General features: G+C 54.4%; 1 protein-coding gene and 1 long non-coding RNA gene across 2 annotated transcripts in view; one reads left to right on the forward strand and one right to left on the reverse strand.

Annotated features, from left to right (window-relative positions):
• SLC47A2 (solute carrier family 47 member 2) lies at positions 1-18674 on the reverse strand. Its single transcript, XM_047706350.1, has 17 exons — positions 18480-18674; positions 17661-17762; positions 17343-17411; positions 16455-16603; positions 15829-15871; positions 12400-12444; positions 12090-12187; positions 11529-11626; positions 10261-10374; positions 9465-9532; positions 8438-8546; positions 7714-7789; positions 7219-7288; positions 2315-2447; positions 2140-2234; positions 1613-1709; positions 1-551 (listed from the first exon to the last, which is right to left on the reverse strand). The coding sequence occupies exons 1-17, from the start codon at positions 18630-18632 to the stop codon at positions 331-333; spliced, it is 1740 nt and encodes a 579-aa protein (XP_047562306.1). The 5' UTR covers positions 18633-18674; the 3' UTR covers positions 1-330.
• LOC125086836 (uncharacterized) overlaps positions 12897-21184 on the forward strand; it is a 21562-nt gene continuing 13274 nt past the window's right edge. Inside the window, exon 1 of the long non-coding RNA XR_007123272.1 lies at positions 12897-13027. This is a non-coding gene — a long non-coding RNA (uncharacterized LOC125086836). The remainder of the gene's footprint in view (positions 13028-21184) is intronic.

The raw sequence follows: 21184 nt of genomic DNA on the forward strand, positions 1-21184 counted from the left end.
TCCTAGAAAATAACGTACTTTTTAATTGGGTGACTGTGTTTCGTGATCGTGTTTTGATTGGAAATCTACCAGTTGGAAGCCTTGTACATGACTGAATCCTAGCAGCAGCCCCAGCTCTCTCTTGGGTTGGTGGATGGCTTTGTCAGGAGCAGACTGGAGAAAGCTGTCACACGAGGCGCTGGCCGCGGCTGGTTTTCGGAGCTGTGGTCCAAGCTGCCCCCACCCCCCACACCGTATCCCGTGGGTGCTTTTGCAGGCAGGTGTGGGCGGCAGGGTTGGGGGATGGGGGGCAGCCGCTCTCGGCTCCCTTTCTAGCTCCAAGCCGCACGGCTAGTGTCTGGTGGTCAGGAACCTGATGACCAGGCCCACCATCAGCATGGCTGACACCGCCCCCAGGGCGGCCCCGCGGCGGACGAGCAGCTGTTTCACTGACAGGGGGCTGGCTGGGGCTGACGGAGCTTGGGCTACTTCCGGCGTCCCGAAGAGGTCCACATGGCCCTCGGGCCTCGAATACATCATCAGAGTGATGCCCGGGGAGTTCCCCATAGCCACTGCAGAGGCAACAGGAGCCAACTCAGCGGGACTGGGAGGCTGGGGGGCTGGGGGAGAGCGGTGGCCTTAGAACCAGGAGGCCTGGCTGTGTGCGTTACACTGGGTGACAGTTAATAAATCAGCCTCGGTGTCTTAACATAGAGGAATGGGCCTCATCTACTCCACAGCAGGATCAGAGGAGGAAACGATGTGGTTAAGTGGGAAAACCTCTCGCCACGTGAGTTTGCCGCATAGAGAAAGCTACTGCTAAGATCACCTTAAAGGGGTTCCTATCCGAGCCCGGCCTCATGATCAAGTGCTGAGCGTGACGTTCACATGTCTTCAGAGCGCACGTTGAATGCCTGGTCGGACCTGACCGTGGTCTCTTGCCACACTCTAAGCTGCCCGAGTTCGGTCTGCTGGCCCCCTACTGCGCTGCTGAACGCAAAGCCCAGGATGCCAAGAGGTCACGGAGATAAGTGAGGCCTCTGGGCTGCGTACACGCATGCCCCACACTCCACGCCTGCCTGAGCTAGGAGGGCACCCGGGCCTCGAACCCAGGCCGCCTCTTCATCACAGAGACCCTGGATATAAACCAGGGGCGCCCGCCTGTCTGATGGGGCACAGAGAGATGGGCAGGGGAAGGTGCCCCCGCCCCCCGCTCCCAAGCTGGTCCAGCCAGGCTAACCTGCCGAGACCAACTGCCATGGGCCAGGATGTGACCTTCAGGGAGGAGAACGTGCTCTAGGGTCTGACTGGCCCCTGCAATGATGACCTCATCTGTTCCAGCAGCGGGACCACGGGGAAGAGGCCTAAGCTTTGTCCTCCTTCCTCATCTGAGAACACGGCCATAGTCATGACCACACGGGGCTGAGGGGGTGAAGTAGCTCGCACAGGGCCCCTTAATTCATCGATAGTAGTGTCTCCCCAGTATTTAGGAGGGGACATCCGTGCCAAGAGGGAGAACAGCGGGCTGGGCTTGCACAGTCCCCGCTTAGCCCAGGCTCCAGATGCAAGGCCACCCAGAACGGTGTGCCCCCAGCAGGTGTGTGCCCCGCCGACCCGTTAAGCGCAGCATTACCTGAAGACGTGACGGCTTTCGCAGGCCCGGGTCGGGGGGCCGTGGTCGCCACGGTCACCGTGCCATCAGGGCTCTGCAGCCCCGCATGTTTCTGAGCCTACAAAAGCAAGAGCTTGCCTGGGTCGGCCTCCCAATCACCACTGGCCTCGCCAGCGCCCTTCCTTAACACACGGTAATCTCGGGGCGCCTGGGTGGCTCCGTCAGTTACGCGTCTGTCTTCGGCTGGGGCCACACGCTCAGGGACCTGTCTGGGTTCAGCCTCGTTTGACTGAGCTCTTTGCTTTTGTTCGGGTTTCCAGCAGCTCGGGCTGGCTAAGGGTTTCGGTGTGTGCACTTCTCCTTGTGGCTGGAGAGCACCCTGGCACCGTCTGGGGTCCCCCCGCAGCGACGGGAGCAGATGTGGAGGCCGAGGTGGCCTCTCCGTGCCCCTCACCCCCCCAGATCCCTGCTCCCCTGTGTGCCCTGAGCGCTTTGGGGAAGCAGTCAGTCTGCACGCTTGGCCAGGCCAGGGCCCACCACTCGCTCACCTCCTCTGCTGCGAGCTTCCAGTCCATCCGGCTGGTGTAGACAACAAAGGCAACAGCACCCAGGAGGCCACAAGCCAGCATGCCCAGCCAGAGGCCTGCAGGAGACAAGCAGCCATGGGGACAGAGCGTCCGAGGGCCCCCCAGGCCTCTTCTGACTTTCCCTGGCAGCACATACCCATGATTCTCATTCTGACCACAAAGGTCAGCACGATGCCCAGGGGCAGACCGATGACATAGTACATGATGGCGTTCACAATGGCTCCGAAGGCCTGCTTGCCGGTCCCTCTCAGGACTCCGCCATACACGCACTGGGAGGGGAGGCAAAGAGGGGTGGGACACTGATGGCAGGCCTCCTGCCAGGGGCTCCCTTCTAAGCCACTCCCGTCGCAAGGCCTGCTTTCAGCCAGCGCCGGGACAGTGCTCTCGTTCCCTCCTGTCTCCCCACTCCCCCCGACCGAGTCGGGGCAAGTCACCCCCCACCATCTTCATCTCCACACCGTGACCACCTCTCTAGAAAATCAAGGTAGGGTCGGTGACCAACCACCAGCCAGTCCAGGAAACAGGACCAATGTCACATAGAGTTGCGCTCATGGAGTTGTGCCGGGTGGCCTCCCCACTGCTGCTGCGGCAAATTCCAGTAAATTAGCAACATGGAACAAGGCACAGGCACGGTTTCCCAGCTCTGGAGATTATGAGTCCGAAATGGGTCTTGTTGCGCAAAAGGCAGGGCAGGTTCCTCCTGGAGGCCCGAGGGGAGAATCCGTTTCCCTGCCCTTTGCAGCTTCGAGAGGCTTCCCTGCATTCCTTGGCTCTCGGCCCACAGACAGCGTGACACCACCACGTGTGTCTGGCTTGCGTCTTCCTTCTGCCTCTGGGCCTCCCTCTCTCTTGCTTATGAGAACCCTCGTGATTACATGTCGGGTCTTCTGGATAATCTGAGACCATCTGCCCCAGCTCTAGATCCTTCTTCACGTGATCCCATCTGCAAAGTCCCCTCCTACCACCTGACCTTCACCGGCCAGGGGATTCGGACATGGAGAGGTGTCTTTGGGGTGGGGGGCCTGATTCTAGAAACCGCACGGGGCAAGCAAAGGTGTCCCCTGTTATAGAAACTCCTCTGGGGAAAATACTAGCTCAGCTTTATCTTTCTAGGCTCGTCCTCCCAGCCTGATCCCCAACCTAGAGCATGAAGGACTACAGCCACGGTTCATGTTTTGTCCGATGTGTCTGATGCACAGACACTTGGTTCTTTTTCTTTCCCTTAAGGTAAAGCATATGCCGGTTTCTGTGGTTTGTTTGCTACATTTTGAGCAAAGAGGCAATGCGTGCAGGAGGGGAGATGGTGCCACTTGAACTTGGAAATGAGGCCTGTGGGTTACTCATGTTTTATCTATCGTGACATAGAGGGTATTTTGGGGTTAGAAAAAGACTCCTCCCAAATGATGAATGATGTGGTCTGCACAAGTATTTCTCAGTGTCGGGCTCTAGGGGACATTTGGCAATGTCTGGAGATGGTGTGGGATGGTGGGGAGGGGTGTGTGACTAGAACCTAGTGGGTTGAGACCAGGAATGCTGCTAAAGGAGGTTTATGACAAGGAATTATCCATCTGAAATGTTATAGTGCCAAGGCTGTGAAGCCCTTTAGAGCATTTGAATGACATGGACAGTCTCCAGTGCCCAGCACATAAGACGGGCCAGAGCCCACTGCCACTATCTCCTGTCTCCTCCTCTCCAGCGCCAAGGAAGCCAAGCCTAAAATTGAAGGGAGAAAAACCCAGAAAACCAAACTGAGTCGAGAGACAGCTGCAGGTTGTAGAGGAAATGGGAGTCACAGAAGCCCCCCAGGCAAATTCCCAAATAAAACAACAGGCCATGGGGAAAGGTCACACAGGCAACATTCTCCGGGATGGGTCTGTGCCAGAGCACATGACAATTAAATTAGAGACACCGACAAAAGAAAGACCCCCAATATTGGAAGGTAACACACTTCTGTGGTTTTTTTTTTGGGGGGGGGTGGGAGTTAATACGCTTCTAAACCTGTGGGTCAAAGAGTAAAGAACAGGAGAAATTGTAAGATAGCTAGAATGCAAAGTAAAACAACATAGCCAATGAATTAGATGCCACTAACACAGTGCTTAGAGATGTGTAACTTTAAATGCCTAGATCCAAAAAGAAGGAAGGCTTCATACTGAGAGCCTATAAAATTAACAAGTCAGGAAATGATAGATGCTGGTGAGGTTGCAGAGAAAGGGGAACCCTCCTACACTATTGGTGGGAATGCAAGCTGGTACAGCCACTCTGGAAAACAGTATGGAGGTTACTCAAAAAGTTGAAAATAGAGCTACCCTACAACCCAGCAAGGGCACTACTGGGTATTTACCCTAAAGATACAAATGTAGTGATCCGAAGGGGCACGTGTACCCGAATGTTTACAGCAGCAATGTCCACAATAGCCAAACTATGGAAAGAACCTAGATGTCCATCAACAGATGAATGGATAAAGAAGATGTGGTATATATATATATATACATATATATATATATATATACATATATATATACATATACATAAATATATATACACACACACAATGGAATACTATGCAGCCATCAAAAGAAATGAAATCTTGCCATTTGAGATGACGTGGATGGAACTAGAGGGTATCATGCTTAGCAAAACAAGTCAATCAGAGAAAGATAATTATCATATGATCTCCCTGATATGAGGAAGTTGAGATGCAACGTGGGGGGTTTGGGGGGCCGGAAAAGAATAAATGAAACAAGATGGGATCAGAGGGAGACAAACCATAAAAGACTCTTAATCTCACAAAACAAACTGTGGGTGGCTGGGGGGAGGGGGGTCAGGAGAGGGTGGTGGGGTTATGGACATTGGGGAGGGTATGTGCTATGGTGAGTGCTGTGAAGTGTGTAAACCTGGCGATTCACAGACCTGTACCCCTGGGGCTAATAATACATTATATGTTAATAAAAAAATTTTAAAAATTAAAAAAAAATTGAGAGCCTAATATTCCACCCTAAGGAGCTAGTAAGGGCAAAACCATATGGAAATAATGCAGGAGGGTGGAAATAATGATGATGAGAATGGAAATCGCTGAAACAGACAACAGAAAAACAACCGAAAATCAACGAAACCCCAAACTCTAGTTCTTTGATAAGATCCACAACAGCTGGGGCGCCTGGGTGGCTCAGTGGGTTAAGCCTCTGCCTTCAGCTCAGGTCATGATCTCAGGGTCCTGGGATTGAGCCTGCATCAGGCTCCCTGCTCAGCAGAGAGCCTGCTTCCTCCTCTTTCTCTGTCTGCCTCTCTGATCTCTGATCTCTATCAAATAAATAAATAAATAAAGTCTTTAAAAAAAAAAAAAAAAAAAGATCCACAACAACTGACAAACACTTGGCCAGGGAGTCGACCTTGGTAAAATAAGACTAAGAAAGTAAGAAAGGGAAGACACGAATCACCAAAATCAGGCATGAGAGAAGGGACATAACCACTGACCCTAGAGAAAAGGATGATAAGGAAACATGGTGAGTAACTTTGTCCCAAAGAATTAGGCAGATTTAGTTGAAATGAATAAACGACTAGGAGGCCACCGATTACTGAAAATAACTCAGCAAGAAGTAGAAAGTGAAGAGACCTGTAACAAATAAATAAGTGGAATTAATTAAAAAATCTTCTGACCAAAGCTCAGGCCCAGAAGGGCTTAAATATATTTAAAGAAGGTATAACGCTAATCCTTCCCAAACTCAGAAAGCCTAGGAGGAGAGGACACTTTCAGAATCATTCCGTGAGGCTGGTGCTACCCTGACACCAAAGGTAGACAAAGAGATCGCAGAGATAAAAATTAGGGTGCCTGGGTGGCTCGGTTGGTTAAGCGACTACCTTCCGCTCAGGTCATGATCCTGGAGTCCCAGGATCGAGTCCCACATCAGGCTCCCAGCTCAGTGGGGAGCCCGCTTCTCTCTCTGACCTTCCCCCTTCTCATGCTCTCTCTCTCTCTCATTCTCGCTCTCAAATAAATAAAATCTTAAAAAAAAAAGATAAAAATTAGCAGATGAACATCCTTCATGGATGTAGATGCAAAATCTTAAGCCAATTTGCCAAGCCAAATTCAGCAATAGATAACAAGATCTAGGCCATGGTGGGGAGCGCCTTATCACAGGACTGCAAGGTGTAACATTTTTAAAAAACCAATTAATGTGATTCTATCCTATTGACAAAATAAGGGACAAAAGTCACTTGATTATCTCCATAGACATAGGAAAGGCATTCTAGAAAATCCCAACACCGTTCATGAGAAAATGTTTTAACAGACTAGGAGCAGAAGGGATCTTCCTCAGCCTGATGAAGGGCATTTATATCCTACAGATAACATTTCATGCTGAAAGACTGAACCCTTTTGCCCTAATGTTGGGAGCAAGGCATAGAGAGGCTCTGTGTGTATCCCTCATACGGGAGTCAAGTTCCAGCCACGTGGAAAGGGGGAATAAAACTCTTGATTCCCAGAAGACCTGATTCTATACGAGTATCTTAAAGGAATCCACACACACAGACTACTCAAATGAGTAACAAAGTCACAGGCTAAAAGAACTCAAGATGTGAGGTAGAAGATACAGGGTTCCAAACTCTGCTTCTAAAAGGAGACATTAGTGTTTTCTTTTTCTTTTTTTCAAAGGTGACGCTCTTAAAAATTCATGTCATTCTGATCTGCACTAAATGGGACTCAGAGATGCAGAATACTCGGGTCCCTCAGTACTCTGGGGTGACTCCCTCTCTCTCAGGTCCCTTTGCTCCAGAACAGGGTGGGGGAGTTAATGCTGGTGCAATCTTTCTCGCTAATCTCCATTGTCTTTTGACTAGTTGGAAGGCTGAAGCGATGGGGAGTCATTGTTTTGAATAACAATAGAATTAATCCGATCCAAGGTTTTGGGCATTTCCTGTATACAGTTAGCCCTTTACCTGTTTCAATGAGTTAATCCTGACATCCCATGGAGGCCTCAGGGAGTGCCCATGAACTTGGACTTGGACTGGGGGGGTCAGGCTTCCCACCAGGGCAGTACTTACACAGACGGCCTCAAACAGCTGAAAGACGATATAAACCGGCAGGACCTTGTTCACCAGTGCGATGACTTCTCTGCAGGAGACACAGGGGAGAACATTCGTGAGGAGATCTAGGGCATGACCATGTTCTTATCGCCCCTCTGTTCTACCACCTCCTAAAAAGGATCAGGAGAGAAAAAATGGCCCCAGATGAACCTGACATTCCTGGTGCTGAGTTCCTGCATGTTCGTCTGTGTTCTTAAACTCCAGAAGAGCGATCCCTCCCACTCTCCTACCGCCCTCCGCTCGGCATCATGTCCAAGTAGGTGACGGATGCTGCGGTCCGGGGACAGAAGCAGAGCCGGCTGCTAACTAGCTTCCTCCCAGTGAGAGCAAACTCCGGGCTAGTCCCACTTCCTCTGGACCCAGTGCCAAGAGAGTCAGCCGTGCGACCCTGAGGGCCAGCCACCAGCCACTCTGGCATTTCCCAGAAGTGAGTGAAGAGAACTGATTACCTACTCATCATTTGTAAAAATATGCCCCAGTTTGTTTTTCAGGAGGCTCAGCAGTATGGCCACAACCAGCGAGGTCCCAACTTGAAGAGACAAAAGGAAGTACATTTGTCCCCAAGCACCCCACCCTACCCCCACCCCAAGCACCCCACCCACCCCTACCCCAATCGGCGGAGATGCCCAGCTGAGGACCCCTCGAGGCAGGACAAGGGAGGGACTGTCCTTCCTCTTCTGGTTCTCCAAGTGGGCTTTCTGGACCAGGGGCTTCTGCATCCCCTGGTAACTTGTTCACAGTGTGGGTTCTTGGGCCCCCCTCCTCCCAGACCTCCTGAATCAGAAACTGGAGGAAAGCCCGGTGGTGTGTGGACTGACACAGCCCTCAGGCCAATTCTAATGCAGCCGAAAATCTGAGAACCGCCACTCTCCACAGAAAGTCAGGAGGAGGACAGAAGATTGGCTCAGCCAGGGGCGGGGGTGGGGGGTGGGCAGGCCCCCAAGCTCCTGGGGGTGCTGGGAGGGCAAATTTGCAAAAGGGCCCTGGACAGCTGGAGGGAGAAGCCTGGGGAGGAAGGGACTTCACATGGTCACACACTAAGGTAAGGGCTGGAAAGTTGTGTCAACTCAGCCCTGGAAGGGCTGCTCCGGGGGCCCAGTGGGGCTGGTTTCTCCCCTGCCCCGGGGCTCCAACTTTCCAAGACCCTTCCACACTACCTCCAGAGGACTCTACCCACCTGTGCAAAGCATCCCGGAGATGGCTGACCGCTTAGCTTGGGCAGTGTCTGCGGCTCCCAGGGCCATCCCCACCCGGACACAGACCGCGTTGCTGAGCCCCAGGGGAATCTGGGATCACAGGTAACAAGGGGCGGTCAGTGGAGCCAACCTGAACGGGGTGGGTGGGTCCTGAGCCAGGGAGAGGCCCGGGGCTGGGGTGGAGCACCCCTCCCACCCTCCAACCCAGGCCAAGAGGGAGAAGAGAAAGAAGACAGGACGGGTCCCTGGGTGGCAGCATGAGAAGAGAGGGCTGTCCGGCTGCGGTGGGGAGAGGGGCTGGGGATGCCCTGAGCCAGCCATTCGTCCCCACCCTCTCCAGAAGATGTCACAAGGCGACTCTTGAGTAAACACATTTTTCAGAGGCAGCTGTGGTCTTAGGTATGCCAGAAAAAACAAGTTTTGTGGAAACCATTTGTAAAATAAAGCCCCTTATACATGAGTGCTGTAAGTGTAGACTTTTGTGAGTCATTTCCTTAAGCCTGGGGTCGCAGACTGCCTGTCCGCGGGAGGCTGGCAGATACACACCTGAGTGACAAGGAACAACTCACGTCTCTGTGGGAGAGCAATGGGGACTGTGGTGGGGGACAGGGAGGTCCCCTGCCCCTGCCACCAGCACAACGAGGGAATGCCATCACCCAGCTCTCGCTGACGGGGGAATGCCGGGAGTGTGGGCCCACCGCTAAATGGAATGTCCCGTTTTTCAAGAGAATGCAAAAATTTTACCATGTGAAATTTCCCCCATTGTTAAATGGTGATCATTTAAAAAATTCTAACACGACTTTTAGTTCAGTATTACCACCTGTGGAGCAGCTGGCTCAGCAGGTTCCAGACCTGAATGGGCACAGAGGGTCCAGGAGGGTCCCTCAGGACATAGAGATGGCCCTTAGGGTGACCGCCTGCCTGCCCCTCTTCTGTGACACTCCAGGCCATCAAGGGGGCCAGGACAGCATGGAGGGTATGGCGAAGGTACCCCCAGAAGAGACTCACCATGTAGACTATGGTGGCCAACTCGTAGAGGATGGCCTGGCCAGAGAGGTCCAGCATGCTGATCAGACCTGCGGGGGAGGATGGGGGGGACCGGAGGTCGGGGGCACACAGTCAGCACCCAGCCCTGGGGACGGCTAAGAGATCAGGCTTTGGACGCTGACGGGCAAATGATTTCCAAGGGTAGATTTGCAATGGAAGATGTTCCTTCCTGGCCTTCAGCCTTCCAGGAAAATCCCAGTGGAATTTTCTGGAGGCTGTTGCCTGTACGGTTTGACTTTCCAGTCCTTGGTGTACCTCAGCATGGCGAGTGAGAGAAAGAGACCTGGGCCAAGGTCAGGAGAGCCGAGTTTGGGTCCCAGCCCTGCCACTGTGCAGCTCTGTGCGACTCTGGACAGTTTCTTGTTCTTGGGACCCAATTTACCTGTCTAAATGGGGGGCAAGGACTGACCCAGAAGGTCTCCCCGGGCCATTCTTGCACAGGCCTGATTCTCAGGGTGTGTGGACGCCGCCCTGGGTGTTCTGATGAGAACACGCGTGTCACACCCCTGCTGGTTCAGTCCCTTGCTCCCTCAGAGACTCAACCACCTAGCCTCAGGCACCTGCTGGGTTCTAGGCCTTTTGCTGGGCGGTGCTGGGTCCTGACATGAAAGGCTCAGGCCTGCCTTCAGGGAGCTCACAACCTCATAGGGGATATGAGAGAGCCACAGGTCCAGCCTGGGCCAGGCTGCTGAACCGCCCGCTTGTGGAGGTTTCGGAGATGCGCACATGGTTCTCTGAGCCATGCTCGTCCACGTACCCATGAGGAAGCTCCCGATCTCGTAGGCCCACCACTCGATGCACACCATGAGCATGCTGGGAATCGCCAGAGAGAAGAAGGGGCCCCAGTCCTGCAGACACTGGCTGGACCAGCCTAGGAACAGAAGCCCCCATCAGGAGCCCAGCCAGGAGCCAAGGCGCATGCCTGCTAACTGCAGGAGCCTCCTTAGGCCTCTGGCTCCGCCCACTCCCTGCTCAGCTCAGCAGGTGTAGACACTTTGCATTCTGCATGGGGTGTGCCAGGTGCATGCCTGCCCACTGCAGGAGCCCCAGCAGGCCCTGGGCTCCGCCCACTCCCGGGCTCCACTCAGCAGGTGTAGGCACTTCGCATTCTGCATGGGGTGTGCCAGCCAGTCCAGGGACCGTGTGGTGCGGGAGGACGATGCCAGGCAGGGCACCTGCTCACACAAGGGGCACCACGGGGAGGCTTGGGATGGGAGCCTCGGGCGTGGGTGACAGTCCCCACTCTGCCTGCAACACCATGGCGGGATCTTGGGCAACTACCCTGCACTTTCTGGGCTCCATTTCCTCATCTGAAAATCTGAGTTGTCTTTGCCCTGCCTCTCCGGAAGGGTTCTTGGGAGGATGGCATGAGGTCAAGGTTGCCAAAAGGATTCTCAGGGCATATAGGGCTGTGCAGACATGGACAGTGAGGTGGGGAGGGGGGCGCACCCCAGACTCCCTGCCTGGTGACTGAGGCCCCAGCCACAGAGCTGGTCTTGAAATGCCTGAAAGATGACCCTACGGTCTTGCAGAGTTAGGTTTCAGGAGGCAGGAAAGCTCAGATAGCCACAGGTTCGAGTCCAGCCCCACCATGTGCCGTCTCTAGCATTTTGGGCAAATCATTTAAACTCACTCTGTTTCCTCTGTGTAAATAAAATGGGGATAATAAGGTGTCATGAAGTCTAACTGGGGTCAGAAATGTTGGGCGCTGGGCCTGCTACTGACACCTAGGATTTCCCCTGTGTCCTCACCCTGAGATCAGGGAGCAGGCCAGAAAGCACCCTGGGGCTGTCCCCAGCAGGGCTCTGTACCATGTCACATTTGATGGGGCGGGGTTCTGAGGGGTAGAGCAAAAGGGAAGGAGGCCCTGAGGGGAAGTGGAGGCAAGCCCGAAGATAGGGTCCCTCCAACGGGGCTGTGACCGGGTCTTCTGTCCCCCTGCCAAATGCACAGCCTGGGCCCATGCCAGGGTCCTGCCTGCTGCTTATCTGCTCAGCCCCCCAAAGGCAGAGCAGCCCCCTGCACCTTCCCATGTCTCCAGGTGCAGCTTCTTCAGCACAATGTAGAGAAAGAGGAAGATGGTCTGCACGAAGAAGGAGAGAGTGCTGGCGAAAGCAGAGCCCCTGGGAAAGGAGAGAGAGCAGGGCTGGGCCAATGTCCAACTCTGGCCCTGGGGGTTGGGGCTCCCCTGCTGAAGCCAGCATGGAGGGGAAGGGGGCCCAGGCATGGCTCAGCTAGCATCCCCATCCCGGGATCGGCCACAGGACTCTCTAGTGCCGTAGGCACCATGACGACAGAGTCCCTGGAGTCACCGTGCCAAGTCCCCACTCTCAGCCTTTCCTGGTGGGCTGGGGCACGGATGAAGAGGGCTCCTCTCCTATTCTCCTTGGTGAGGAGTCCCCCAGAATCTGAGGGACCAGTAGGACCCCCAATTCCTCATGACACTCCACTTCTGGATGACTGAGGCAGCCCCTATGGTTCTCGTGAGGTGAGGATGGTGACTGATCTGCCCCACTCAGGGGTGGGGTTCCTGGGGGACAGTGGTCCCTGATGGGGCCCCCGAAGCCCCCCAGTCCCGGAGCTCACCTGACCCCCAGTCTCAGCATGGAAACCAGGATGTAGTTGGCCAAGCCATTGATGCAATTGCCCACAATGCCACTGAAGACTTGGGGCCAGACGATTCCCTGAAATAAATGAAGGGGGTGGGGGGCAGGGGCGAGGGGTGTGGCCCAGCCCAGGCATATCCAGGGGTTGGAAAGAGGCCGGGGCCATGCAGCTCCTTGCTGGGCCTTGATCAGGCTCAGAGATCATGCAGAAAAGCCCCAGGCACCCCTTCCCATTGGAATGGGGCAGTGTGCTGGGACCAGGGGTCGCCCCTCTAGCCAGAGAGCTGTACCTGATTTTGCAAATATTTTGCCAGCAGGACATAAAGGAAAAATGCCTGTGTAAAATAAAAACAAAACAAAACAAAAACCAGACACACAGATAAACAATGACTATCTCAAAGCACGAGATGACCATCAACAGGAATTTCTTTCATACCTGAGAATGGCGCTCTTACTTCACCAAAGTGTGCCCGGGGCCCCTGAGGTGGGCTGAAGCCCGCTGAGCCATCTTGGGTGCTCTCACCCTGCCTAGGAGGATAAAGGCCCCCTCGGGGCTCCTGCTTGGCCGCAGGGAGGGACAGATAGGTAGGGAGGGTTGGCTCCAACAGAGAACACAGCTCCGCAGGCTTGTGTAAGAGGCCGAGCATCTGGCAGAGAGCTCCGGGCTGTTGACCCTGACCATCCATCAGCTCAGGGAGGCCATCCAGGGGCCGGTGCACAGAAGCACCCAGCAGAGCCCTGATCCACAGGCTGTGACCACCCTTTGAGCCTGGCTCCAGCTGCTGAAAACAATAATCTGGGGGGAGTGGCCTCGGGCTGGTAGGGGGTGAGAGGGGGGCTGAGCAGGGTGGCCATCAGTAGTCCTGATTGAGTAGGCTCAAGTCCCCACAGGGTGGCAGGAGGACAGAGAGGGCATGCGTGCTGGGGGCTCCGTTCCCGCCCCTCTTCTGTCCTCTGTCAAAGCCTGGCCCTGGGCCTGTGCCCTCCTGCCCTATCCCTTCCCTTAGGCCTCTGGTTCACTTCAGTATAGCCCAATGCTTAAGAGCAAGGAGCTGGAGCTAGATTGCCTGCGTTCAAGTGCTGGCTCCACTTTCTCATGAGCTGTGTGATCTTAGGCAAGTTGCTTAACCTCTCTGGGCCTCAGTTTCTTCTTTTTTTTTTTTTAAAGATTTTATTTATTTATTTGACAGAGAGAGATCACAAGCAGGCAGAGAGGCAGGCAGAGAGAGAGGAGGAAGCAGGCTCCCTGCCGAGCAGAGAGCCCAACGCGGGGCTCTATCCCAGGACCCTGAGATCATGACCTGAGCCGAAGGCAGCGGCTTAACCCACTGAGCCACCCAGGCGCCCCTGGGCCTCAGTTTCTTCATCTACAATGGGCATAATCATCTCTGTGAATACTGCATATTCATCTCTACATATATATATGTGAAGTTATAATAACGTCAGATGCTCACAAAACAGTAAATGGAACGTTTAAGCACGCCAAGTGTTAGGTAAGCATTATGTAAATGATACTTGGCACTTTTATTATTGCTTTACTGGTCAATTTTACAGCAACATTTTATGGGAGGGACTTGCTTTATTTGATAAAGGAGTTGCTATAGTGATAACATTATAGGATGTTTTCCCCTGACCCAGCCCCACTGGCCCTGTCTGGCAAGATGCTAAAGGAGTGCTGTTGTTCCAAGGACGCCATCCCCGACCCACCACCTCCCGCCGGTCACATGTCTCGCTAAGCCTCAACAAATCAAAGAGGGTAGCAGTGGATTCCTGAGCAGACATACCAACCACTGGGGTCGGCCGGAAATCTCAGAAATGGACTTGACTAGATGCCCTGCTTAGCTGGTATTTAATAAATTAATGGAGAAAGGAGAGAATACGCAATCATGAGTCCTAGTTAAAGTTTGTTAGCTAGATTAGAACCTTAAGGATAAGAATAAAAACCATAGGAAGGCTCAAAGACCACACAGAGGCAAATGTTTATATAATCTTGCAATGACAGGGGAGTAAGTGTTTTTAAACTCATCAAAGACACCATATAGAAGAGGGTTATGGATCTGTTATGTATACATTAGAAATTCTTTAGTCCAAAAATACTAAAAAATTAAAAGGTGAGTGACAAGCTTAAAAAAATGAAAAAAGTGTGTGCCATATAGGACAAAGGGTTATTAGTTAACAAGAGTTATAATAAATAGAAAAGGTTTGACCCAGGGGCTCCTGGGTACCTCGGTCCATTAAGCACTGCACTCCTGTTTCCACTCAGGTCATGATCTCAGGGTCGTGAGATCAAAGCCTGCATCGGGCTCTATGCTCAGCTGGGGGGGGGGGTGTCTACTTGAGATTCCCTCTCTCCTTCTGCCCCTTCCTCCCTCCCTCTCTCTCTCTAAAATAAATAAATAAATCTTTAAAAAAAAGATGAATCCACTAAAATAAGCAAAGGGAATGGACAGGTCACAGAAGAACAAAATGATCAATAAAGACATGAAAAAAAAGGTTCATTAGCAATTAAACGCCTGTGACAACTATTTTAGATCGGAAAAAAAAAATGTTAGTAACAATACTCTGCACTCACGAGAATGTTGCTAGTGGGGAAGAATGGGTACCGATTAGTATCAAAAGCCATTGCCAGAGCAACTCCAGTTCCCATAAAGCACCCGAAGGAAATCGTTACAGATGTTCAGGAAGATTTTTCTTTTTTTTTTTTTTTTTAAGATTTTATTTATTTATTTGACAGACGGAGATCACAAGTAGGCAGAGAGGCAGACAGAGAAAGAGAGAGGGAGAAGCAGGCTCCCTGCTGAGCAGAGAGCCCGATGGGGGACTCGATCCCAGGACCCTGGGATCATGACCTGAGCCGAAGGCAAAGGCTTAACCCACTGAGCCACCCAGGCACCCCCAGGAAGATTTTTCTGTAAGAGTGTTTATCACACTCTTCTTTCCGATAGTGAGTACTGGAAACAACCAAAATGCCTGCCAGAAAGGGACTGGTCAACACATTGTGGCACTAGAGGGGGCTTCATAGCCTTCAAAATGGATGTGGAAGGCTATTTATAATCATATCCAGAGACTAACAATATATTGGAAAGGGGAAAAGCAGGTTACAATACAAGTTACACACGAACCCTCTTTCCAACCACAGGTGTGCCCAGGGAACAGAAATAACCCTGGAAAGAGTGATTACCCTTTATTCTCTCTGGGAGGCAGGACCAGAGGTGATTTAAAATGTTTCGATTCCACGCCTCCCACAATTTCTTCAATGAAAGGTTTTCTAATCAGAAAACATGCTACTTCTTAAATGGGCAATCTTTTTTTTTTTTTTGATTTTTTTTAAATTTTATTTTATTTGACAGAGATCACAAGTAGGCAGAGAGGCAGGCAGAGAGAGAGAGAGGAGGAAGCAGGCTCCCTGCCGAGCAGAGAGCCCGACGCGGGGCTCGATCCCAGGACCCTGGGATCATGACCTGAGCCGAAGGCAGAGGCCTTTAATCCACTGAGCCACCCAGGCACCCCTTAAATGGGCAATCTTAAATGGACTGGAAGGAGACCCAGATTCCCCTCTCGCCTTCCGCTGGCCTCAGTGGCTGCGGGCTCATGGGCTTTCCCAGCATACAGCATGGAAAAGCATGGATGAACAGGGAAAAGCATGATAGAGCAAATGGCCAGAATCTAAGGGAGTGGAAGTCCACCCTCCTCCAGGCTCGCCAGCCAGAGGCACTTACCGGAAGTGCCGGAATGAAGACCAGCACGTACTCCTGGGTTAGCCTGCAAGAGAGCCAGAAGGTCCAGAGCCATCCCGGCTGTGCCCTCCGCAACAGGGGTGGGGACTGGGAGGATGCCCGAGGAGCACTCTGGGCACCCCAGGTTTGAGGAGAACCTTTGCCTCTACCTCACAGGGTGCCACTACTATGTGCTAGGAAGGTTCCAGGAGGGGGTGGGAGGGTCTAAGGTCCTAACCATGGGGCCGTCGTGGCTGGGTAACTTCAATTGGAAATCACATGCGGTGTGTAAGAGGGGGCGGGGAGAAGCAGAGAGCTCATCAATCTAGAAGCAAATGAAGTGCACATCCTACAAAACGAACAAGGTATTCCCAAGTGGGGGGCACAAATGCAAATACCTTCTCTTTTCTCCTTTTCTCCCAAATTAAAACTGGCCTCGTGTTTGCCCCCTGCTGGCCTCAGCTGGAGCAGCATGCCAGGAAGGGAGAGATGGGAACACGAGGATCCTGGAACCTTCCCCCTACAAGCTGCACCTGTGACTGCTGGCGACCCAGAGAAGCACGGGTGGGGATGGGGGTGCGCTAGGGAGTGGTCCTCTTTAGGGAGTCCCGGCAGAAGCCAAGCCGTACCTGGACACGGCTGGGTCCTGCCGGAAGAGCAGCAGGATCTGCTGGGTGTTGAGGAAGAGGGCCCAGCAGGGGAAGCAGCAGAGAAGGAGAACCAGGGTCCCCCTTTGCAGGATGACCCCCACGTGCTTCTTGTTGGGGCTGCCGAAGCTCTGCAAAACAGCTCAGTCCTGGGTCAGGCTGTCCATACCTTCTGTACCTGCCCTCTGGCCCCTGGGGGAGGCCAGCCAGGGCGTCAACCTCCTAGCAGCGCTAGTGCTGTGGGGACGGACCCGGGACACCGTCGGCAGCCGGCCAGGCCTGGGGAGCGGGCGTCTGGCACCCCCTGATTACAGCCTGGAGGGGCCCCTCTGGGCTCAGCCTGCTCGCAGAATTACAACAGCGGTATTTACCGAGCACTAGCTCCACACCAGGCCCTGTGGCCAGCCTCTGTCTACCCCTTGTCCCCAGGTCTTCAAAAGCCCCTACCAAGGAGGGCCTCATTCTCCCAACCACAGCTAGAGCAAGGGAAGCTCCTAGAACATCTGTCAAGGCTCCATGCTGCTAAGTGGCAGCTAGGACCAAGCCTAGGTCCCCAGGTCCACTGTGAGTCCAGACCCCTCTCCCTAGGAAAGCTGAGCCCCCCTGGGCTGTTGGCCTCCGAGGGCGGGAGGGTTCCCACAGGTGAACCCTCTGCATTTGACACCTGAGGTCAGGGAACGGCCTCTACCCTGTTCCCTCCACGGCTCTCAGACTCTTTCTGATGGGTCGAGTCCCTGATAGCATTGGGGTCCTTGCAGGCGGGCTGGGAGCAGCTGTCCCCGGGGCCTCTTTGACGGGCTCCCAGAGCCAGGGGTTACTGAAGGGCCTTCAGTGGGCACCCTCCTGCCTGGCTCCCGGAGGCCCACCTACCTGGGACATTAAGGTGTCACATGCTGAGGACAAGCCCAATCCTATGGAAACTCCACAGACATTGACAAACTGGAACCGCGCATGGGAGAGAACACAGGGCTGGTCAGGGACGGGGGGCCAAAGGAGGGGAACCCAGGGGGGCACCCGGTGTCTGGGGGCTGAGCCAGAGACCCCCTTCCTGCCCAGGCCCTGCCTGCACCTGCTGTGTGACACTGGCCAAGCCCCCCTCCTCCCCAGTCCCAGCTGTGAATACAGCCATCAGCCCTCCTGCTGTGTCTCGGAGGGGGGGGGGATGGGGGATGGTCTGGCTATACTCACGGCCACCGAGAGGGACACTGACGCCAGCTCCAGCTTGCCCAGATGCCCGCAAAACACTGAACTCACGACATGGATCATGAAGGTCAGCACCTGGAACAAAAACTGGGGGACAGTGGCCGGGGTCAAGGGCCCTGCACCGCCCAGCCCCACACTGAGGGGGTCTCGCACCAGAGACCCACCGAAAAACACGGCTGCCGGCCCGGAGCGCAGAGAGCTGAACCCAAACATCTCATAATCCCATGGTGTTGTTCATAATCATTGGTCAGTCCTCATACTGGGCTGAGTAACGGCTGTGTCCAGGTGGTGGGATTAGAGAGAAGTGTCCTTATAACTTTCCATTTCGTCTGGAACTTTCGTAGGGAGAGTGTACTGATTAGTCTTTATGGCGAGAAGAAAAAAAGTATCTAAAGCAATTTTCCCGTTGGAAATAGAATGGGCAGATGACCCCTTCTTCCCCCTGCAAACGGCAAGGGGAGGCCTGCAGACCCTTGCATGAATGGGTCTCACTGGTCATCCCAGGGATTTGACCCGGCCTTCCCATTTGTTTCTGGAGGAGGACATGCCTGCCCCTTTGGAGTTGGGGCTGCTGGCTGCTGAGCGAGGTCAGGCCCGATGACTACCCCAGGCACTGTCTGAGGATAGCTGTCCTGCTGTCTGTCACCTGCTCTGGGCGGTGGTCCCTGGTACAGCCTGCACATGGTCAGCGTGGGCAGTTTCTGGGGAGGGATGTGAGCAGCTCCTGGCACAGTCCCCATCACATCTGGACAGCCGCCAGCCCCTATCCTTACCGCCTACCTGCCCCCAACTTCACCCTCTTACCAGGGGTCCGGAAAGGACGAAGAGCGTCCACACCTCGGCCCTAAAGCCAACGGGGACCAGCCTGCTGAGGGCAGGGCAACAGCCCCTTCGGTCTCGGGGGGCTGTGTCTCGAACGCTGTCCATTCCGAGACCAGGCTGCTGTCCGCCCTGCATGCCTGGGCACTCTCCTCAGCCAGCCTTGCCCAGCCAAGCCCATGTCACCTCGTGGCCTGGCTAATGAGTAAGGGACAGGAGGAGGGGCCCCTGCAGCAGCCTATGGAACAGGTCCTGTCTCCCGGCACCGTGGTCCGGTTGCCCAGCCCACTGGCTCTGTCACCAGGGGAGGATGGCATGGAGCCCCGGGCACCCGGGATCACCCAAGCTGATGTCTGTGGGAGGCTTGGGTCTGCTGTCCTGGGGCGGTCATCTGCAAAGCCCCAGGAGGAGATTTGGGGCATTATGGGGGTGTGCGGGTTCTGGGGGCGAGCGTGGGACGGCCTGGCTAAGGCGCTGGGCATCTTATACTCTGACATGACTGTGCCCACAATGACTCCTGCTCCATAGATGGAGCAATGAAGACCGCCCACCCATACCCACCCCTGCAGGGAGGGAGCCGCCAGCAGGACCCCAGGACACAGCCCCTGTGGGAGCCGGACGGAGAGAGGAGGAGAGGGAAGAAAGAAGGCTCAGGATGCAAACGAACAAGATTTTGGAGCACATGCTGCTCCCCCCTCTCCCCACGCACACGCAGACCCTTGCTTCACTCAGACTCCCAAATGCTCCGCCACTCTGTACACCCCGGCAACCTGGGCGACCGCTCTTCCTGCCCCCATTCTGTCGAGCGCCTAGTGCGAATCTCTACAACCCCCACATGACACAGCAAAACTAGCTGCCACTGACAAAGAGGAGTGAGGAGACATTTTATTAACGTTGCAGTGATTAGCGTGTGACCAAAACAAGGCACGGCCATGGGCTGTGTGGCTTGGGGCTACGATACAATGTGGCTCCTGTGATGCCTTTTCCAGATCTTCTCACCTTTCTGGGCTGGTTTGGTTTTGACTCTCGAAAGGGTGACCAAAACCTTTTCCTTCATTCCCAGGCACCTGGGCCTCAGGGGTGGGGGTGGGGAGGTCTTTGTCAGGTGACACCTGCTGTCCCCAGACCGGGGTGTCCTGCCAGTCTAGGCCCTCTCCCCCACTCCTGCGGCTGTGAAGTGACTTGGTCCTCAAAACCATTCCCACAACCATTCCCACAAACGTTTCCCAGGATTCTTACATAAGCCAATAATGTCTACATTTCCCTCTGGATAAAGCCCTTCTTTCCCACACTGCTTTCAGGCTCCAGTGTGTCTGGGGTCCAGGCCTGGGGTGTTAGGAACAGGGACTAGGACCCAGGGGCCATGTGGGTGCTGCCTCAGGCACAGGGGCGCAGTGGGAACTGCCTCCTCCAGATGGGGCGTTTCAGGATCTAGAATCTTCAAAATGCTCCCAGATGACAGAGGTTTCCAAGATTTCCAGAGAATGGTCTGGCAGGCTGCAGACCCAGTTTCCACACCTGGTGTTCTGGGACTCCAGCCAAGGCAACCAAGGTGGAGTTGAGCAGCATCTCAGAGGCCCTGGCACCTTCCTGCAGGGAGGTAAACACTCGGGGGTGGGGGTGTCTGCCACCCTCTCCAAGCTGCTCAGCGATATTATGAGCAGAGAGCAGCGGTGGCAGAGGTGGGGGGTTCCTGTCCCCACATCCCCTTTGGCCTCTGACACACACCACACAGTTCAGCCCTGGGGGAACAGGACCATGAAGCCCCATGACTTGGGGAGCCTCTCATTTCTTGGGGGTGACCTTCCCCTTGGGGCCCCATGACCCACAATGTCCTGCCTCATGCCAAGTTCGGTGCCAATCACAGTTCTTTGGTGGAAACAGTAGAAACTCCCTTGAGATTCATGCCAGAAGAGCAAGGAAGGGGGCAGGATCGGGGGTGAGGGGGCTGGGGGGCAGCCGGATGGGGATAATGGTCAGCAGGTAATCATTGGCAGAAGAAAGCTGAGCACTCAGCCTGAAAAACAAGAGAATCCGGGCAACTTTGGACTCCAAGGTCCGGAGATGACTCAGCAGCAAACACCTTCCATCCTAGAAGCCAATGCTTGGAAGACGGAGCAGGAGCCAGCCGTTGGCTGGGAAGGGAAGAGGAGCAGGTGGGGAGTGGGGTGCTGTGGCCACCTGGAGTGGGGCAGTGGGCTACCCCAAAAGATGGGATGCCCTGCAGCTGGAAAGAAATCCTTCATAGTGGATCCACCCCTCCCCCCGCCGCCGCAAAAAAAAACTTAGTGTCTTAAATCAGCCACCTTCTGTGTGCTGAGTCTGGGCTGCTGGGATCAGCTGGTGTGAGACCAGCGGGCAGGCCTGGGCCAGACAGTTCACGGGGGCTGGCAGGGGTGCATGCTGAGGGCTACCCTGCCCACCGGGGTCTTCCTCCACAGAGTCTCTCTGGGCCACTTGAACTGCTCACCGTGCAGGGTTGGCTTGAAGAGAGAACATTCCAGAAGTGCAAAAGGCAGCCGCTTTCGTGTCAAGACACGGGGCGCGGGGGTGCGGCGGAGCTGACACGGGTCACTTCTGTCTGTCGTCCCGAGCTAACCACAGGGCCTGCACAGACTAAACAGCTTCCGTTTCCCTATTGGGAAGAGTGGCAGGTGACCCTCATCGTCTGTGACCCACTATATTCAGGC

This window comes from Lutra lutra, chromosome 16 (assembly GCF_902655055.1).
Source record: "Lutra lutra chromosome 16, mLutLut1.2, whole genome shotgun sequence".
Classification (NCBI taxonomy): Eukaryota; Metazoa; Chordata; class Mammalia; order Carnivora; family Mustelidae; genus Lutra; species Lutra lutra.